The 14553-nt window shown below is 40.0% G+C and overlaps 2 protein-coding genes and 1 non-coding gene across 5 annotated transcripts; 2 read left to right on the forward strand and 1 right to left on the reverse strand.

The window, feature by feature from the left end:
* The first annotated feature begins 1136 nt into the window (after positions 1-1136).
* Positions 1137-9943, forward strand: spc25 (SPC25 component of NDC80 kinetochore complex). Of its 3 annotated transcripts, none has more exons than XM_048238245.1 (7): positions 1137-1160; positions 7934-8086; positions 8194-8256; positions 8384-8530; positions 8650-8754; positions 8845-8943; positions 9141-9943. In XM_048238245.1, exons 2-7 carry the CDS (start codon positions 7936-7938, stop codon positions 9299-9301), a joined length of 726 nt encoding a protein of 241 aa, XP_048094202.1. In that variant the 5' UTR covers positions 1137-1160; positions 7934-7935; the 3' UTR covers positions 9302-9943. The 3 variants fall into 3 exon arrangements, with proteins under 3 accessions (XP_048094202.1, XP_048094204.1, XP_048094203.1); XM_048238247.1 differs by lacking the exon at positions 1137-1160 and adding an exon at positions 2008-2060; XM_048238246.1 differs by lacking the exon at positions 1137-1160 and adding an exon at positions 7305-7392.
* trnas-aga lies at positions 3457-3538 on the forward strand. The gene has a single exon. It is a non-coding gene; the product is annotated as a tRNA-Ser (tRNA).
* nostrin (nitric oxide synthase trafficking) lies at positions 9931-14402 on the reverse strand. The gene is made up of 16 exons (XM_048238244.1): positions 14352-14402; positions 14020-14105; positions 13351-13437; positions 13153-13215; positions 12993-13074; positions 12836-12898; positions 12568-12666; positions 12331-12456; positions 12108-12206; positions 11887-12012; positions 11365-11473; positions 11192-11280; positions 10965-11090; positions 10609-10852; positions 10172-10252; positions 9931-10088 (listed from the first exon to the last, which is right to left on the reverse strand). Exons 1-16 carry the CDS (start codon positions 14376-14378, stop codon positions 9952-9954), a joined length of 1644 nt encoding a protein of 547 aa, XP_048094201.1. The 5' UTR covers positions 14379-14402; the 3' UTR covers positions 9931-9951.
* Between the last annotated feature and the right edge of the window lie 151 nt (positions 14403-14553).

Below are 14553 nucleotides of genomic sequence, written 5' to 3' on the forward strand. Positions count from 1 at the left end.
TCTTTCAGTGTCCCGGGAATTCTTGTTGGTGTACGGTCACTAAATGTACACATAAATTATTTTATTGTAAGGCCCCCCATGAACGAAAGTTCACAATACTTGGCATGCATTCGGAGGGTGTCATAATGATCCTACACTTTCAATTTCGTGCAGTTTTGACCATGTCAGCCAGAGATATTGTGATGAAAACACCTAATTTTTTGCTTTTTAATTTTTAACTAGGTGGCGCTATACATGAAATGAGTGGTTATGGAATGGGTTGACATGGCCCCTTGAGATCAACAGACAAAAAAAATGGTCCTCCTAAACCTTACGGTTCTCGAGATATTCACAGAAAACTGTGTCTGCCCTACCCTCCTTTCGGGGGTGCAGTCCAGCGGGGGCTACAGATCAAAACGAAAAACGATGGTTCCATGCTATCCATATGGGGTTACATGCCCACCAAGTTTCATCTACCCCGGTCTTTCAGTGTCCCGGGAATCCTTGACGGAAATTTGGACATGCGAAAAAGAAAAAAAAAAAGAAAAATCTTACTAAACCTAAATGACCGCCGCTTCGCTGCGCTGCGGTCATAATTATTAGCTGTCTATAAGCCAGGCTACAGAATTATCCTTTGCTGCATCAGATATAATATAGCCCAATGGCAAAGCATATTACTGTCAATGAACAGCCTATGTGCATGACCCTTTATCAACAGTATATGTCTTTCATTAAAGGAGAATTCCGGTGTGATATTGACCTAAAGTGTGTTGAAACATGATACCGAGTGTGAACGTATGTCTCAGCCCATCTCGGCTTGTCCCCTGCACTCCAAAATCTGGCGCTAGTTAGCCGATGCTACCAACAGCTTTTTCAATGGTGGTGCTTCGGCATCGGGCTAGCCATGCAAATAAATCACTGTTTTACACCATTTACGAGGCTCAATGTATCTCCACACTTCACACTTTTATTCAAAATAATTCCGTGGAAATGCATGGATTCCAGTTGCTGCTACTGGAAAAAACTGGAATCCATGGAATCCATTTCCACTGAATTATTTTTGGAATCTGATCCCTTATCATACCTGTTCATTCTTACTTGTAGCTCAACTTATCGTGACTAAATTCAAGATGGCTGCAAACGCTAAACTTCGTGAAGATACTGTCTGCATAAATCGTCTTGTAAGTAAACTACCACTGCTTTTTCAAAGTTCTCAATGTCTCGTTTTAAATGTCAGGGCCCTCGGAAGTCTACCAATGAAGTGTGGAGATACATTGAGCCTCGTAAATGGTGTAAAACAGTGATTTATTTGCATGGCTAGCCCGATGCCGAAGCACCACCATTGAAAAAGCTTTTGGTAGCATCGGCTAATTAGCGCCAGATTTTGGAGTGCAGTGGACAAGCAGAGATGGGCTGAGAGACATACGTTCACTCTCGGTATGTTTCAACACACTTTAGGTCAATATCACACTGGAATTCTCCTTTAAAGAGTATAACTAAAAATGCCATTATCAAGGGGATAAACAATGTAGCCTTAATACTTCGTATGGGAAGCGAACCTGTGAACACACAAGAATGTAAATCCTTTCCTTTTCGCTGCACGTTACATCACCACCGAACGTGACGCAGAGTAGCACAATTCTAGAACCACACGCATGTGAAGTTAAAACATTTTTATAATCTTCATATTCTTTGAAGCTAGTGAATGTGTAAATCCATGCTTGGTGCACTGTCGGAAAAACATTTCTATAGGCCTACTTCTATTTTTGAAGTTGTAGAGGTGAGGAGAGCACAGGTTGACGGAACCATCTTTTTGGACTCGTTTTCCGACTGATTGTTTTTTTTTTGCAACACAGCCTAATTTAGCTTGAAAGTTAACCTGCTACGGAGCAGGTTCTGTGGCATAAATTCCCATGGTCACCAACCTGGGATTCACGTTAACCTCATTAATGGAACGGAATTCTCACTAAAATTAGCGAGACTTATCGAAATAAGCAAGCCTGAAATAAGCCAGGTTTGGCCTTTAGCGAGGTTGAGGCCTACCCCCCAGCTTTCAGTTCAGATGGCTGTGCTTACTTGAAGTTAGTCTAACTTTTGAGACTGGTTGACATGATAGTTCAACATTTTGGCGAATTTGCCTACTGCAATAAGCAGTATAGGTTCATTACTTTTAATTGTCGATGCATGTTGTTTTGAGTTATGCGGGGCAGAGACGCGAGCTGCTCAGTGAACAGTGTTTTAAATATTTGTATTGTCTGTTGTGTTCTTATTTTGTGAATCACTTTGTGTTGCGTTTAATGACTGTAAACCGTCTTGTGAGCCATCTGACAGTTAAATTTGGATTTGGTCAAAAGTATGAGTATGTGTGAAAGTATCTGCAGTTGGACATGGGCATGAAATTAGTTTAAAGTGGCATGAAAAAGCATGAAATGAGATTTGCTGATACCTGCAGAAACCCTGTGTAGCTGCTGTATAGGCCTATATATCATATAATATAATATGATTGTACAATGTCCTTGGATGACTTATGCGCTTAAAAATAAGAATGTATTATCATTATATAAGTTGCATGTGATGTCACCGGTTTGGGCGCTTTGTCACGCTGATCAAAATACCAATTTCCTTGACCGGCTTCTTTTCACAAAATGCAAAATATTGATTGGAGTTCACACAGTTAATGGTTTATTATTGTAGTAGCCTATAGACTATACACTTGGTTGTACATGTAACTGCTCTCCGACAGGAACAAAACCACTATCGTAACACCCCCAATTATCACCACTTTTGTTCAGAAATTCTAAAACAACGATTTTTTTTAACACTTCAAAATAACATTTACTAAATGAACCTTATTTTTCAGTAGCCATAGGTGTGTAGATGTGAACAAAATCTGGTTTGGTTCTTAACGGGAGCATTTAGGCCTATGCCTGAAATATCCGATTTTGTTTACCACGCTCGGAGTTATAGTGCTGGCCTGATGGGTCGCCTATTTACACCGTTTCAACTGCACATGGACGGTTAGACCGAGAATTCTCGTCGTGAAATTAAAATTCCACTGGAGCTCCAAGCGGTTGTGCACACGCAGCTTTACAACACTGTTTACAGCTCTTCGAGTCACGGTCAAATGTCATTTTTGGTACATAGCTAATTTAGATACACCTGTGTGGGTGGTTGCGTTTCTATAGGAGTCCGCTGTCTTGGTTTGTATAGAAATGGATATTAAGTGACACATACACGCAAGACGGTGGAAATACGGGACCGGTGGAAATAGAGGGAGTTCCGATAGGGGAGTAGGTTTTCACTCCCTGTACGAAATGGTTAAAATGTTTAGGCTATGTGATCAATAGCCCTATACTGCCGCCTGTTGTTGTCTTCAAATGGGTGTAGCCTAGCCTACTCCAATCAACCGTGAAGAATCATAAGTAATTTGGGATTGTAAAATGATTTTGTTTTTCGCGTAGGAAATACATTTTATAAGTTGTCGTGGCCGAGTGGTTAAGGCGATGGACTAGAAATCCATTGGGGTCTCCCCGCGCAGGTTCGAATCCTGCCGACAACGTTAACATTTTCCGCAACAACAGAAATATAAATTATACTATTGTTGCAATCGCGCAGCAACCTGAATAAGCACAGTTAAAACCTGACAGTGGAAGAAATTGTGTCCTGTCGTGTTACAGAATTAAGCTACCTAACCATGCACAGTTTTATTCATTATTTATTTGCAACTAGCCAGAAATATCACACCTTTGTTGCTTAGACTTACTCTGAATGTTCTTTCTATAATAACTCTTCCGTATCCAACATTGTAGACGGCATCACAAAAGGCTACTAGATCAAATCATAGGAACAAATGTACTTAACTTCCTGAAAATTCATGTGGTCAGATCTCCATATCGGACGGAGACCACTAGGTGTCAGGATTTACCTGCACCATTATTTAGAAGCTGGGCAAGCCTAATTTAGCGGTGTTTCAGAAAGTAAGCATCTGTCGGAAAAGAAGATTTACAATTAGCCAACCCCCCACTCCCACTCGTTTCATATTGCATACGGTTTTTTGCCCATTGCTTGAACACTTTTTGCACAACTTTGCCTCATTGTGTCAAAACGTTACACACAAAAGCACAAGACACTGGGAAATAAATCATTCACATCTATGTCAAATTGAAACTTCTATCAAAACCTAACAATCCTTTGTCAAAATCTCACTCTGATGACAAAATGATACACACTTGCATCATATGAATACACTTTCAGATTAGCAGCAACACACTAGTGTACTACACAGCAGTCTTTAATTTTCACTGCTTTTTTCAGTTTATCATTCTGTGAAGCTCAATGCAACACTTTAGTCAAAGTCAAAGTCAAAGTCAAAGTCAGCTTTATTGTCAATTTCTTCACATGTTCCAGACATACAAAGAGATCGAAATTACGTTTCTCACTATCCCACGGTGAAGACAAGACATATTTGACCAATTTTAAGTCCACAGACAAACATAACATTCAAGTAAACAAAAAAGTAAGTAAATAAGTAAATAAGAGGGCACATATAATAATAATAATAATAATAAAAAAATAAGAGCAGCAAAATTTTGTTGAAATTGTGCATAGACAGTCAATAAAATACTAGTGCAAATACTGTAAAATACTATAAAATACTGTTTGACCTAAATAATAAAGAAAGTGGCATAGTGGTGCAAGTTATGTAAGAGCAGCAGTGTTGTTGTGTTTTCAGGACAACAACACCAAGTTGTAAAGTGTACAAGTGTGCAAGTGTTCAAGTGTGCAGGTGGAGTAGTGCAGGCGGCCATTGTGGGTCCAATGTCCAGGATGTTATGTAGCTGAGGGTGGAGGGGGGGAGAGGAGGGAGAGAGTTCAGCATCCTTACAGCTTGGTGTATGAAGCTGTTGGTGAGTCTGGTAAAAGGGAGCGCAGGCTTCTGTACCTCTTCCCAGAGGGCAGTAGATCAAACAGATTGTGAGCGGGGGTGACTTGCATCACTCACAATTTTGGTCGCCTTGCTTGGTGAGGTGGGTGGTGTAAATGTCCTTCAGGGAGGGGAGTGAAGCACCAATGATCCTTCCAGCTGTGTTCACTATGCGCTGCAGGGCTTTCCTGTTGTATTCAGTGCAGCTTCCGCCCCACACAGCGATACAGCTGGAGAGGATGCTCTCAATGGTGCCTCGGTAGAATTACAGTAAATGCAGTAATACAAAAAAAATACTGTAAAACCAAAAATACACAGTAAAACAGGCTTAGATGTGGTTGACTCTCTGCCCAGCTTCAGGCCATGATTTATCACATGAAATATTGTTCATGCATAGCATCTTCGGCCACTTCCTACTCCTCTCTCTCTTTGTCTTCCTCTTCCTCTGCCTCTTGCTCTCCCTGCCTCCATGCTTGCAAAGTTCTCAAAATGGTTCAACTGAGGCCTATTTGTGGCTGGCTGATTGGTGTTCAGTTTTGTAAGTAGGCCTAAGTAATTTAAAGTGTGTGTCTAAGTGTTTTCAATCACCCAATGTGTTTTGTATTTTGAATAGATGTGTTGTGCCAATGGTACCCATGCGATTTCATTTTGAATGAAGTGTCTTATGTATGAAATAGTGTGTAGTGGGCAGGAGCAAGTGTGTTGCAGAAAGGAGCAAGTGTGTTGCAGAATTGCAACTAAAGTGCAAAGCAGCGCTTTTGTTTACGGTATGGATACACTGTGTTTAAGGTATAGTAACAAAAGCTTCAAGTTTTGCTACTTTGGTCTAAGCATGTGAAAGTCAAAGTCAAAGTCTGCTTTATTGTCAATTTCACTAGCCTATATACTTTAGAACCATACCCCTAGACCAACGAGCCATGCCATTACATAATTGGATTAGGACCCAGTGTTCCCCAAACCTTTTTTTTTTATCGCGTGGTATAGATACATGCTATGACAAAATAACAACACATGATACTGAACATAAAAGTGACAAAATAACAGGTTTCATGCCCCACTTCTTTAGAACTTAAAGTAGGTTAATTTAGGCAGTATCAGCCTAGCTGTGTATGCGGCTATGTTGTGCAGTAGCCTACGCCAAAATCCTTGACCATAACATCACAGTAGACGAAGGTGCAAAATGGTATGCATGTAATTAAAATAGTCAGTTAAGTCCAGAAATTATTGTATGAGACGAGTTTTTAGCATACATAGCCTAAAATATCGACTGTTTATGAATGCACGCAGCTACGAGGCGTTTTAGAATGTCCCCACACTGGCAAACATGTCATGAAAGGGTATTTTCCAGTGGTCTTTCATCATATTCCATCATACATTTTAAAACCTGCAGTAAATCGAACAACAGGGATATTTTCTTTGTATTTGTACTACGTTGGTCAATTTAATGTTGATTTTATATGCTCTTACACACTTGATTGCATAAGTGCTTTACGCCGGTGTTACATGGCAACTGGCTCCCGCGTGAACACGTCAACGGGCTCTGGCCATAGACATAATAACAACAAAATGAATCATGGGAAAGCATGAGCTATACCAGAGCCCGTCTACGGAGAGCCTTGCCACTCCGTATCAAGTCCCATTGTACCGAATTTCGGATGCAGTTCCACCAGAGTTCCACTGGGGGCGATCGCCATGAGTGCAGAATGAATGGGAGTCAATGGAGCTAGACGGCTAAATTTGTCTCTTTCACCTGATTGTCGTTGACAAATCTCAGATTTGATTGTAGTTTGTATAACTTCAACATGGGTTATAGGTCAAAAGTTGAATGAACGAGTACTTATGTCCTTTTGATTTCTTACAGGTTGGGTCGTTGTTGCACATAACACGCTAGCATTGTGCTAATGAATGACATCATTGACACATTTGAAAGGCTTTTTAGAACAATTAAGTGATTTTAAAATATATAATACTCAACCAAGTGTATTTTCTTTGCCTCCCCTTTCGAATGCATTACTCAAATTACTTGAAAAAAAATTATATCCCAAGGAAAGTGGATTTTGAGGGGTACAGCTCCATAGACCTCCATGCATTCTGCACTCGTGGACGAGCGCCCTCATGTGGAACCACAGAAGGAACTGCAACCAGTTCAGAAACCGGAAGTTTTCCGAGAGTGGCAGTTCTCCCCTTATTAGACATTCTCTGGCTATACCATTTTTAATTCGGAATTTGTGTAGCCTAACGTATATTGGGATCTACAGGTATACACATAAAATATAAGTCAAATATTTCAAATAACTCATGACATAATGTTAATGATAAACACAAACATGATCAAATACGCGTTAAACAACTAAATAAAACATGGATCCACCTGAAACGTCATTTCCGTTTATGTGTGTGTTTTTTTTTTCCCCTAAGCGCGAGTTTTTGAAAATTTGTCTCCCCGTTAACTTGGCATTATAAACCTTTTTGGGAAACTTTTCGTAAAGGTAATATCATATTTCTGTTACTGTTAATATCACAACCAGTAAATGGAATATATTAGATTTAGTAGACAACGTAACTGCGAATCCAACACTTTTCTGTCAGCTAGCGTTAACTAGCTAGCAGTTAGCGAGCAAGATACGTTAGCTGTAAGGATGCCTAACCTCAAAGTAAACAAATTGCTTAGAGTTCACATGTTTATGTGTTGCCAGAAACAGATTTTTTTTTAATCCATAAAATGTTATTACGAAGCAAATGAAATGAAAGATACGTGTAAACGGTCGCTAATATTAGCCTAATGGACCATATACTGTAGTGTAGTCTATGTAATGGATGGTCAGCTAAACGATTTAGCTAAACGTTCACAAAGCCAAGTAGCTTCGTGCAGTAATCAGCCGTGCAGTAATCAAAGTCACTATATTCAGACTGCTTTGTTGTTGTGAGTTAGCTTTAAGCACTGACCTATTTATGTTCTTAACCTATCGAAATATCTGTAATCGCTTGTTGTCCTCTTATGGATAAGCCATGCTATTTTGTTTATCGCAGATATGGCATCCATAAATGATGCAGATGCTGTGGAGTGTTTCACGAATATGCTGGAAGAGATCCGCACCAAGCTGATTTCTCAGGTTGTTGGAATGGTTGATACCGAGACAGACCTGCACTACTCACACAGACAATCTGTAAAAGCTGGTTTTGGTATGTAGCATCTAGTTTTTTTCCCCATTTACCTACAACAGCAAGTCATGTGTATTATCTGCACCAAGTCAACACGACAGATTGACTCAATAAAAATACTTTCACAGAGTCGTGCTTGAAGAAATGCAAGGATGAAACGCTGTTCGAAACTATTGAGGTGTACGAAAAAAGTAAGTTTGCAATGCTTTTATGATTTGTAGCTTTTATAATTTGTTGTAATTAGTTCATTTAACACTGTGAATCCAGTAATCTGACAATATGAATCCAGTTATTGCTTTACCTCTTTGGCCCATGAAGATTTAGCTCAAAGGAGTGCCATTCTCAAGGAGAAGAGTAGGGAGTTGCCAGAAGTAATTTCTGAGACTGAGGAGAAGATCCTGATCAAGGAGAGCCTTCTACAGAAGATTGACAGGTTGAAGAAAGAGCAATCAAAGCACAAAGATTGTAAGCATTATGTCTATCACAAAATTAATGTAGCATTGACTTGGCGATGTGCTATACAACTTCTATAAAACTCTCAACTAACTTCCAAAGTATGTTTTGTCTCCTATTTACCTTTTAAGTGATTGTTGCACAAAACAAAGCCAACAAAGACAGACTGAAAAACCTACACAAGATGAAACAGGTGTTCCAGGATTGTTTGAAAGTGGAGATCAGGAAGATTCAAGGTAAAAATGCACCAACAACAGTAATCCCTTAGCACAATGCGTCTCTATTTGCACCCAAATACAGTGCATTCACACATGTTATGTGTCTAGGTGAGAAGCTGCAGTTTGTCTTTAGAAACTTGGACCACAGTGATCCAGAAAGCGCCTACACTTTCATGCTGCAGATTAACGAAGAGGGGGCGTACCAGAGTATGTACACTAACCATGATGTCACATTTTCTTACTTGTCAATGAATACATGTGAATGCAGCCATTAGAACATCATCACCTTTTAACTCAAAGAAAGTTTGCAGTTCAGTGTGACAGGCATGTTTTCAAGTCCGGTAAAATTCTAATGGGTGTTTTTGTGTGTGTGTGTGTGTTTCTGCGTGTGCGCACCATTTCAGTTGAGTCCTGCAGTCCACCCCTGGAGTGTATGCCTCAGCTGGAGCAGAGGCTGAAGGAGACCAACAACTTCTCTGCATTTCTCGCCAACGTCAGGAAAGAATTTAAAGCTCTGATCCCAGAGAAATTAATCACAGAAGTACCATCCAGCGAGGTGTGCTGACCATTTTAAAAGACACTCTTTTATATCCCCTAACTCCAGCAAAAAGGATTCTTGGGTGAAACATTGATATTGTTTCTTTTTGTACTTGTATATTTATTTAACCTTAACACAGAGCCACACTTTTTTTTTTTTACTTTCTTGTCGTATCCGTTTTAGCTTTCTGTATATTGCCTAAAATTGCTGAACTACCTTTTCACCTACCAGTAAACAAATTAATGTTCACATTCATTAATGAAACTTTCTTAAACAAATAGACAGGTTTCATATATTTTTTTAAAAGAACATTTTTAATACTGACACATGAAAATGGCATTAAAACAATGTCTTCACACTGAAATACTATTAAGTACATCTACGAAAAAAGAACTGCTTTTAAATCTTGGGCTATTGCCAGCTTTCTAAACAAGTCTTTCATTTCCATTAGGTTTAAATAACTCAACATAGCAAGAACGTTATTTTGTTATGATTTAAAGATAATTTTGGTTAATCATTCAGTAGGGTTGAAACTTGTCTTATTCTCTGTCAAGTTGAAGTTGCCATTTCATTTCATTGAGGTATTGAATCTATTTTTCCTTTTATTTAGTATGATGCTGTATTCTAGACACGACATGACATTTGTACAATAAAGTCTCCATCCTTTTGTCCCTGCCCTATGCTTCAGAAGACATGCCATCATTTAACACAGGAAGCTCTTCCACATAAGTTGCTGGGAAATGACCTCTCTGTCCATTTAGAGCCCCATACCACCAGCCGTTGTCATCTTTCTCAAAAATGTCAAGGAGATCTCCTAGGAACAAAACACACACATTAAAATAGTACAAGGTGACTGCTTCTCACACCTATATCGCAATGTTCATCCGACATGTTTACCTTCCTTCATGTTCAGCTCATCTTCTCTATCTGAGGTGAAGTCATAGAGAGCCCTGCATTGACCCAGACTCTGAGCTTCTCCTAGAAATAAAATAATCAATGCTGCAAGGTCAAAGTGCTGGAAAAGTCATTCTGATCTTATAGATAGGGATCCTCAACAGACACATTGAAGTGTAAGTATTTACAGATCTCTAGACAACATTACCGTACATATGCACACAGTGAATAAGGATCACAGTATGGACCCTTTCAACAAGGTAAACAAAAACAATGCTTGAACATTCTATTTGGGCCCCAATCTACTTCCTCCGCATTAAGATAACATATGGAATGTTAAAAAGGAAGTCTTGTGGGGCCAACTATGATGCTGATAATGGAACTCTTGAAAGGGTCTATAAAATACTACTTTATTATGACACATGGAAAGCTGTCGTTACCTTCCGTATTCTCATCTGATTTACTGTCTCCATTGAGTTCCCTGCTGGGCTGAAGTCCACTCTCCTGGGTTGGGGTGTTGGATTCTGCCTCGGTCTGGTCAGAGGCAGACTGTGACTCCTGTGGTGGCGAGCTTTTAGCAGGACCCTTATAAATGATGGATCTTCTCAGAGACTGTCGTGAACGAAGTGATGTGGTTTTGATCCTCACAGGACGAGACAGCTTCACAATGCTGTGCTCACAGTCCTATGGGTGCGCAAACGACACAATAGTAGACATTCTTTTTTCCACTCAGCTGAAGTGGTTGACATTTTGTGGTCATTACTGGTTACCAATGTCATGATTGAAGTATTCTTACCTTATCCTTCCATTTAGTGATGCTGTCGCTGAATCTGTGCAGTGTTTTGGGTTTTCCCTCTATTTCAGCCACTGTTACAGAGAGCTTACAGTGTGTCGCTACTAAAAGGTCCAGTTTCAATGTGATCTTCAAAGAGATGATTAAAACAAGTTATGCAACAGGTAATAAGTAACTAAACTGTAATTACTAAATTCAGCTTGTAATAGAGTAATACTGATTAATCGTACTTCATCAAGTAGCTGCTCTGTTTCTTCCATGTTTTTCTTGTTTGAGAATGATGGGTTCTCATTGTATGTGTTCAGCATTTTCTCCAGAGCTAAAATAAATATTACAACATTTTCATTGATGATGCTACAACACCTTTGAGAGGCAAGCATGTCTTCCATCTGTTTGGACTTGCCTTCATGGTCTTTCTTTGTCTTTGCAACATAGTCCTCTAGTCGTTGCAGTTTGTTCTTTATCGCCTCTTTACGTCTCTCTCGTCCCATCACGGTCTTGCTATCCTCCTCCTAATCAACACGTGAGAGAACAGGATTAGACACAACTGTTCATTAACAGATATGATGACAGTATGCTACATCTGAATACTCTGTCTACCCCCTATTAATGTTTGGCATTGGATTGTGTACACAAATGTGTTCTCTGCGGTCTGAAAGGAAATAGCACATATTTGTGTAGAACATAAACATACTGTAACTGCAAGTTATCTGGCTTGAATTCAAACCTGTGACCTTCAACAGACACTACGACAATATTTGTCTTCTCTCCCCTTTTTATGCAGCTTTTTATGAGTTGCGTTTACAGTTCTGCACAAATCACCCAGATAGCCTAGTCTAGGAATGTTCCTTTTTCTTCAGGAATAAACAAAACAGTCTGTTTCCTGAACTGTTCACTGAGCAGACATTTGGACAAGGGGCCTCACAAAATAGTCGGCCATTAAAAACTCGGCCTTGTTGTCCTCTGCAGTAACGCTTGTTTGGTCCACCAAGCTCTGCAGGTCCTTGTCCATGTCCACGGTCCTGACAGTTTGCTCGATTTGCTTTTGACACTGTAAAGGAAAGGACATTGCTATAACATTCACTTCCTGTCAGAGTATGGATTTCCAAAAAGGCTTCGGATTCAAGAGACATCAGAAATTCTCACATGCAGGAGAGTCTGTCCAAAGCTGGACATGTACAGGCCATACTTGTTTAAGATGTTGCAGAGGATTTCTATCCGTTGTTTCTCAAGCTCCTGAATTATCTATAATAAACAGAGTAATAGTTTGATATTTTGTCCCAATGGAACTATTAGCTCTGGGTATAATGTTAAGACTAAGTATGATTAATCTCAATAACTCTAAAGTGTGTACAATTTGTCCACTGACCTGGTAACAGTTCTTAAGTGTGTTCTCCCATTTCAGGCGCATCTGGTGGCCCTCCATGTTGATGTTAAAGTACTCCTCATCAACCTTGGCCTGTAGCTCTGCTGATTTTGTCAGTCTGTTGAGCATCTGGCAGATGAAAACACCATCACTCAGGGATCAAACTACAAACTGATTATGCAGCTGAAAACCAACCATCTGTCAAACTTGGACTAGAACAGTGACTTAGAGCCAAAAAACCTTTTGTTTTTCCTTCTCTGTGCAGATCTGTTTATTGTTCTCCACAAAGCTGAACAGGGCCTCATGCTCCCGCGTTAGAGCCGTCAGTTTCTTTTTCACCTGTGAGGATGTGACATAAATGTGTTAAGTATCAGGAAACAAGGTGCTCTCAGAGCAGATGAAGAGATTACTAATACAGATGTGTGTCATAGATCAGAAAGTAACTGTACATGTACATGGTAAACATATTCTAACCTTAAATAGAGGCTACAGACAACAATGTACTAACTTTTAGTTGTTCATTCCAGTTTGTGATGACAAGTTTCCCAGTTTTATCTATGGCACCGTCAAGCTGCATGAAAAGGAATTGTAGTAAGAGACCCATGTGTGTAACCTTGCGGTTAGCAGAACAAATAGTCAGAAGAAAGTACAACTGAATTACACACTGGCCTCTTCCTTTTGGTGTGCTCATCAAGAATCTGGCGAATCTCCAGAATAGCGTCTTGCTGAAGAGCATTGCCCAGAGTTCTGTGGAAACAACACTCAAATAGTCTGTTACAAAAATTACAAAAGCAAACACTGAGAGTCTGAAAAGTAAAGACTTACCTATGTATGTCTGCAGTGGAGAACATTTCATTGGAGACTTGAGACCACGCATGGTATGTTGTGCTTAGAAAAAAAGAAACGATAATTTATCCATCATAAAAGCAATTGGAATGGATTTTCACTCTTGCATCAAACCCCGAGGGATTAGAGAAGTTACTCTTTGTGTTTGTAAGATCCATTGGGGGACTGAGTAGTTACCTATTGCTGGACATCTCCTTAGAGGCTCTGATGAGCTTGCCAGCAAGTTTCTGCATTCCTTTTGCATAGTTAATCTCCAACTCAGACCTGCAATTAAAGTAACACGTCACATTCAAAAGGGCCACATTACATCACTATATAAACAAAGGCAAGTCTCAAGTAATGATTTTCACAAGACCCTTGGGAACACATACACACAACAGGTTTTATGACTCAGCAATGTCTTTCAAAAAATCTGTTCTCTCTATCAGGCCCATCACAAACTAATTCAGAGGCCGCGTGCGCAGGATCATTTGCATAGCGCCTGCAAACTAAACAACACTGTTACCCGGTGGTTGTTCTATTTAACCTTGTAGCCAGATGGCTCCTCTGCAGTGCTGAGGTTAAGATGCGACAGAATGTGCGTCGAGATTCAAGGGGAGGTTGTGAAGTAGGCTATTACTTTTTGTGGTAACCTTCCATTCGCCATGTAGTGAGTGAAAGAATAACTTGAATTGATCACTGAAGGCACATCTGGTGGTTATGGCCTCAAAGTACAATACAAACCATTTCAGGCTTTTTGGTTTCATTTTGCCATGTCCTCTCAAACCAAATAGCTTTGGCCAATCTTCTTAAAACACTGACTATCTCTGGGATAGTGAACTCCAAGAAAAGTAAATGACAAGGCACCTTTGCTGAAAGACTGTCATGAGTTCTTTGCAGAAATATTCTCCATTCTTGGAAAACCTCTTCAGGTCCTGGTACAGCGAGTTGTACTACAAAACACATATTACAATAATCAGGCGGTTTGTCTTCATAACCACACTTTAAATAGTCATTGTAAGAGAACCCATTTACATTGAATTGAGTGCTTCAGCGTCCAGCTGTGCCACTGTAACTTTGAGCTTAACACTTATGCTCTTAACCTTTTCATGACCAGACTAAGACTGAGCAGCAGTGAAAGAGGCCTATTTTAAAACACAGTGAGGTAGAGAGAGAGAGGGAAATGGCGAGACACTCACAGTGCAGCCACTGAGCGGGTCCTTCATCTTGAATCTGTGGACGTCTGTTGACTTTGCACTGGAAACTTTGCCCTCCCCTCCTTCAAGTCATGCATGCGGAAGTCACCTGTGTCCCCCATCCACCAATGCCTGCCGCTCCTTGCCAGCCTGGGATTTACCTTATAGGCTAGAGAGTGAGCCAATAAAGCACGGGAACAGCTCA

The sequence above is a fragment of the Alosa alosa genome, chromosome 3 (assembly GCF_017589495.1).
Source record: "Alosa alosa isolate M-15738 ecotype Scorff River chromosome 3, AALO_Geno_1.1, whole genome shotgun sequence".
NCBI classification, from domain to species: domain Eukaryota; kingdom Metazoa; phylum Chordata; class Actinopteri; order Clupeiformes; family Clupeidae; genus Alosa; species Alosa alosa.

Coding starts and splice junctions, on each gene's coding strand:
- nostrin (XM_048238244.1), bottom strand. CDS start 14,378: ATGAAGGACCCGCTCAGTGGCTGCACT. Junction 12,013..12,107: donor TTGGACAGACTCTCCTGCAT/GTGAGAATTTCT, acceptor TTTCCTTTACAG/TGTCAAAAGCAAATCGAGCA. Junction 10,089..10,171: donor TGAGCTGAACATGAAGGAAG/GTAAACATGTCG, acceptor TTTTGTTCCTAG/GAGATCTCCTTGACATTTTT.
- spc25 (XM_048238245.1), top strand. CDS start 7,936: ATGGCATCCATAAATGATGCAGATGCTGTGGAGTGTTTCACGAATATG. Junction 8,257..8,383: donor TATTGAGGTGTACGAAAAAA/GTAAGTTTGCAA, acceptor TGGCCCATGAAG/ATTTAGCTCAAAGGAGTGCC. Junction 8,944..9,140: donor CGAAGAGGGGGCGTACCAGA/GTATGTACACTA, acceptor GCACCATTTCAG/TTGAGTCCTGCAGTCCACCC.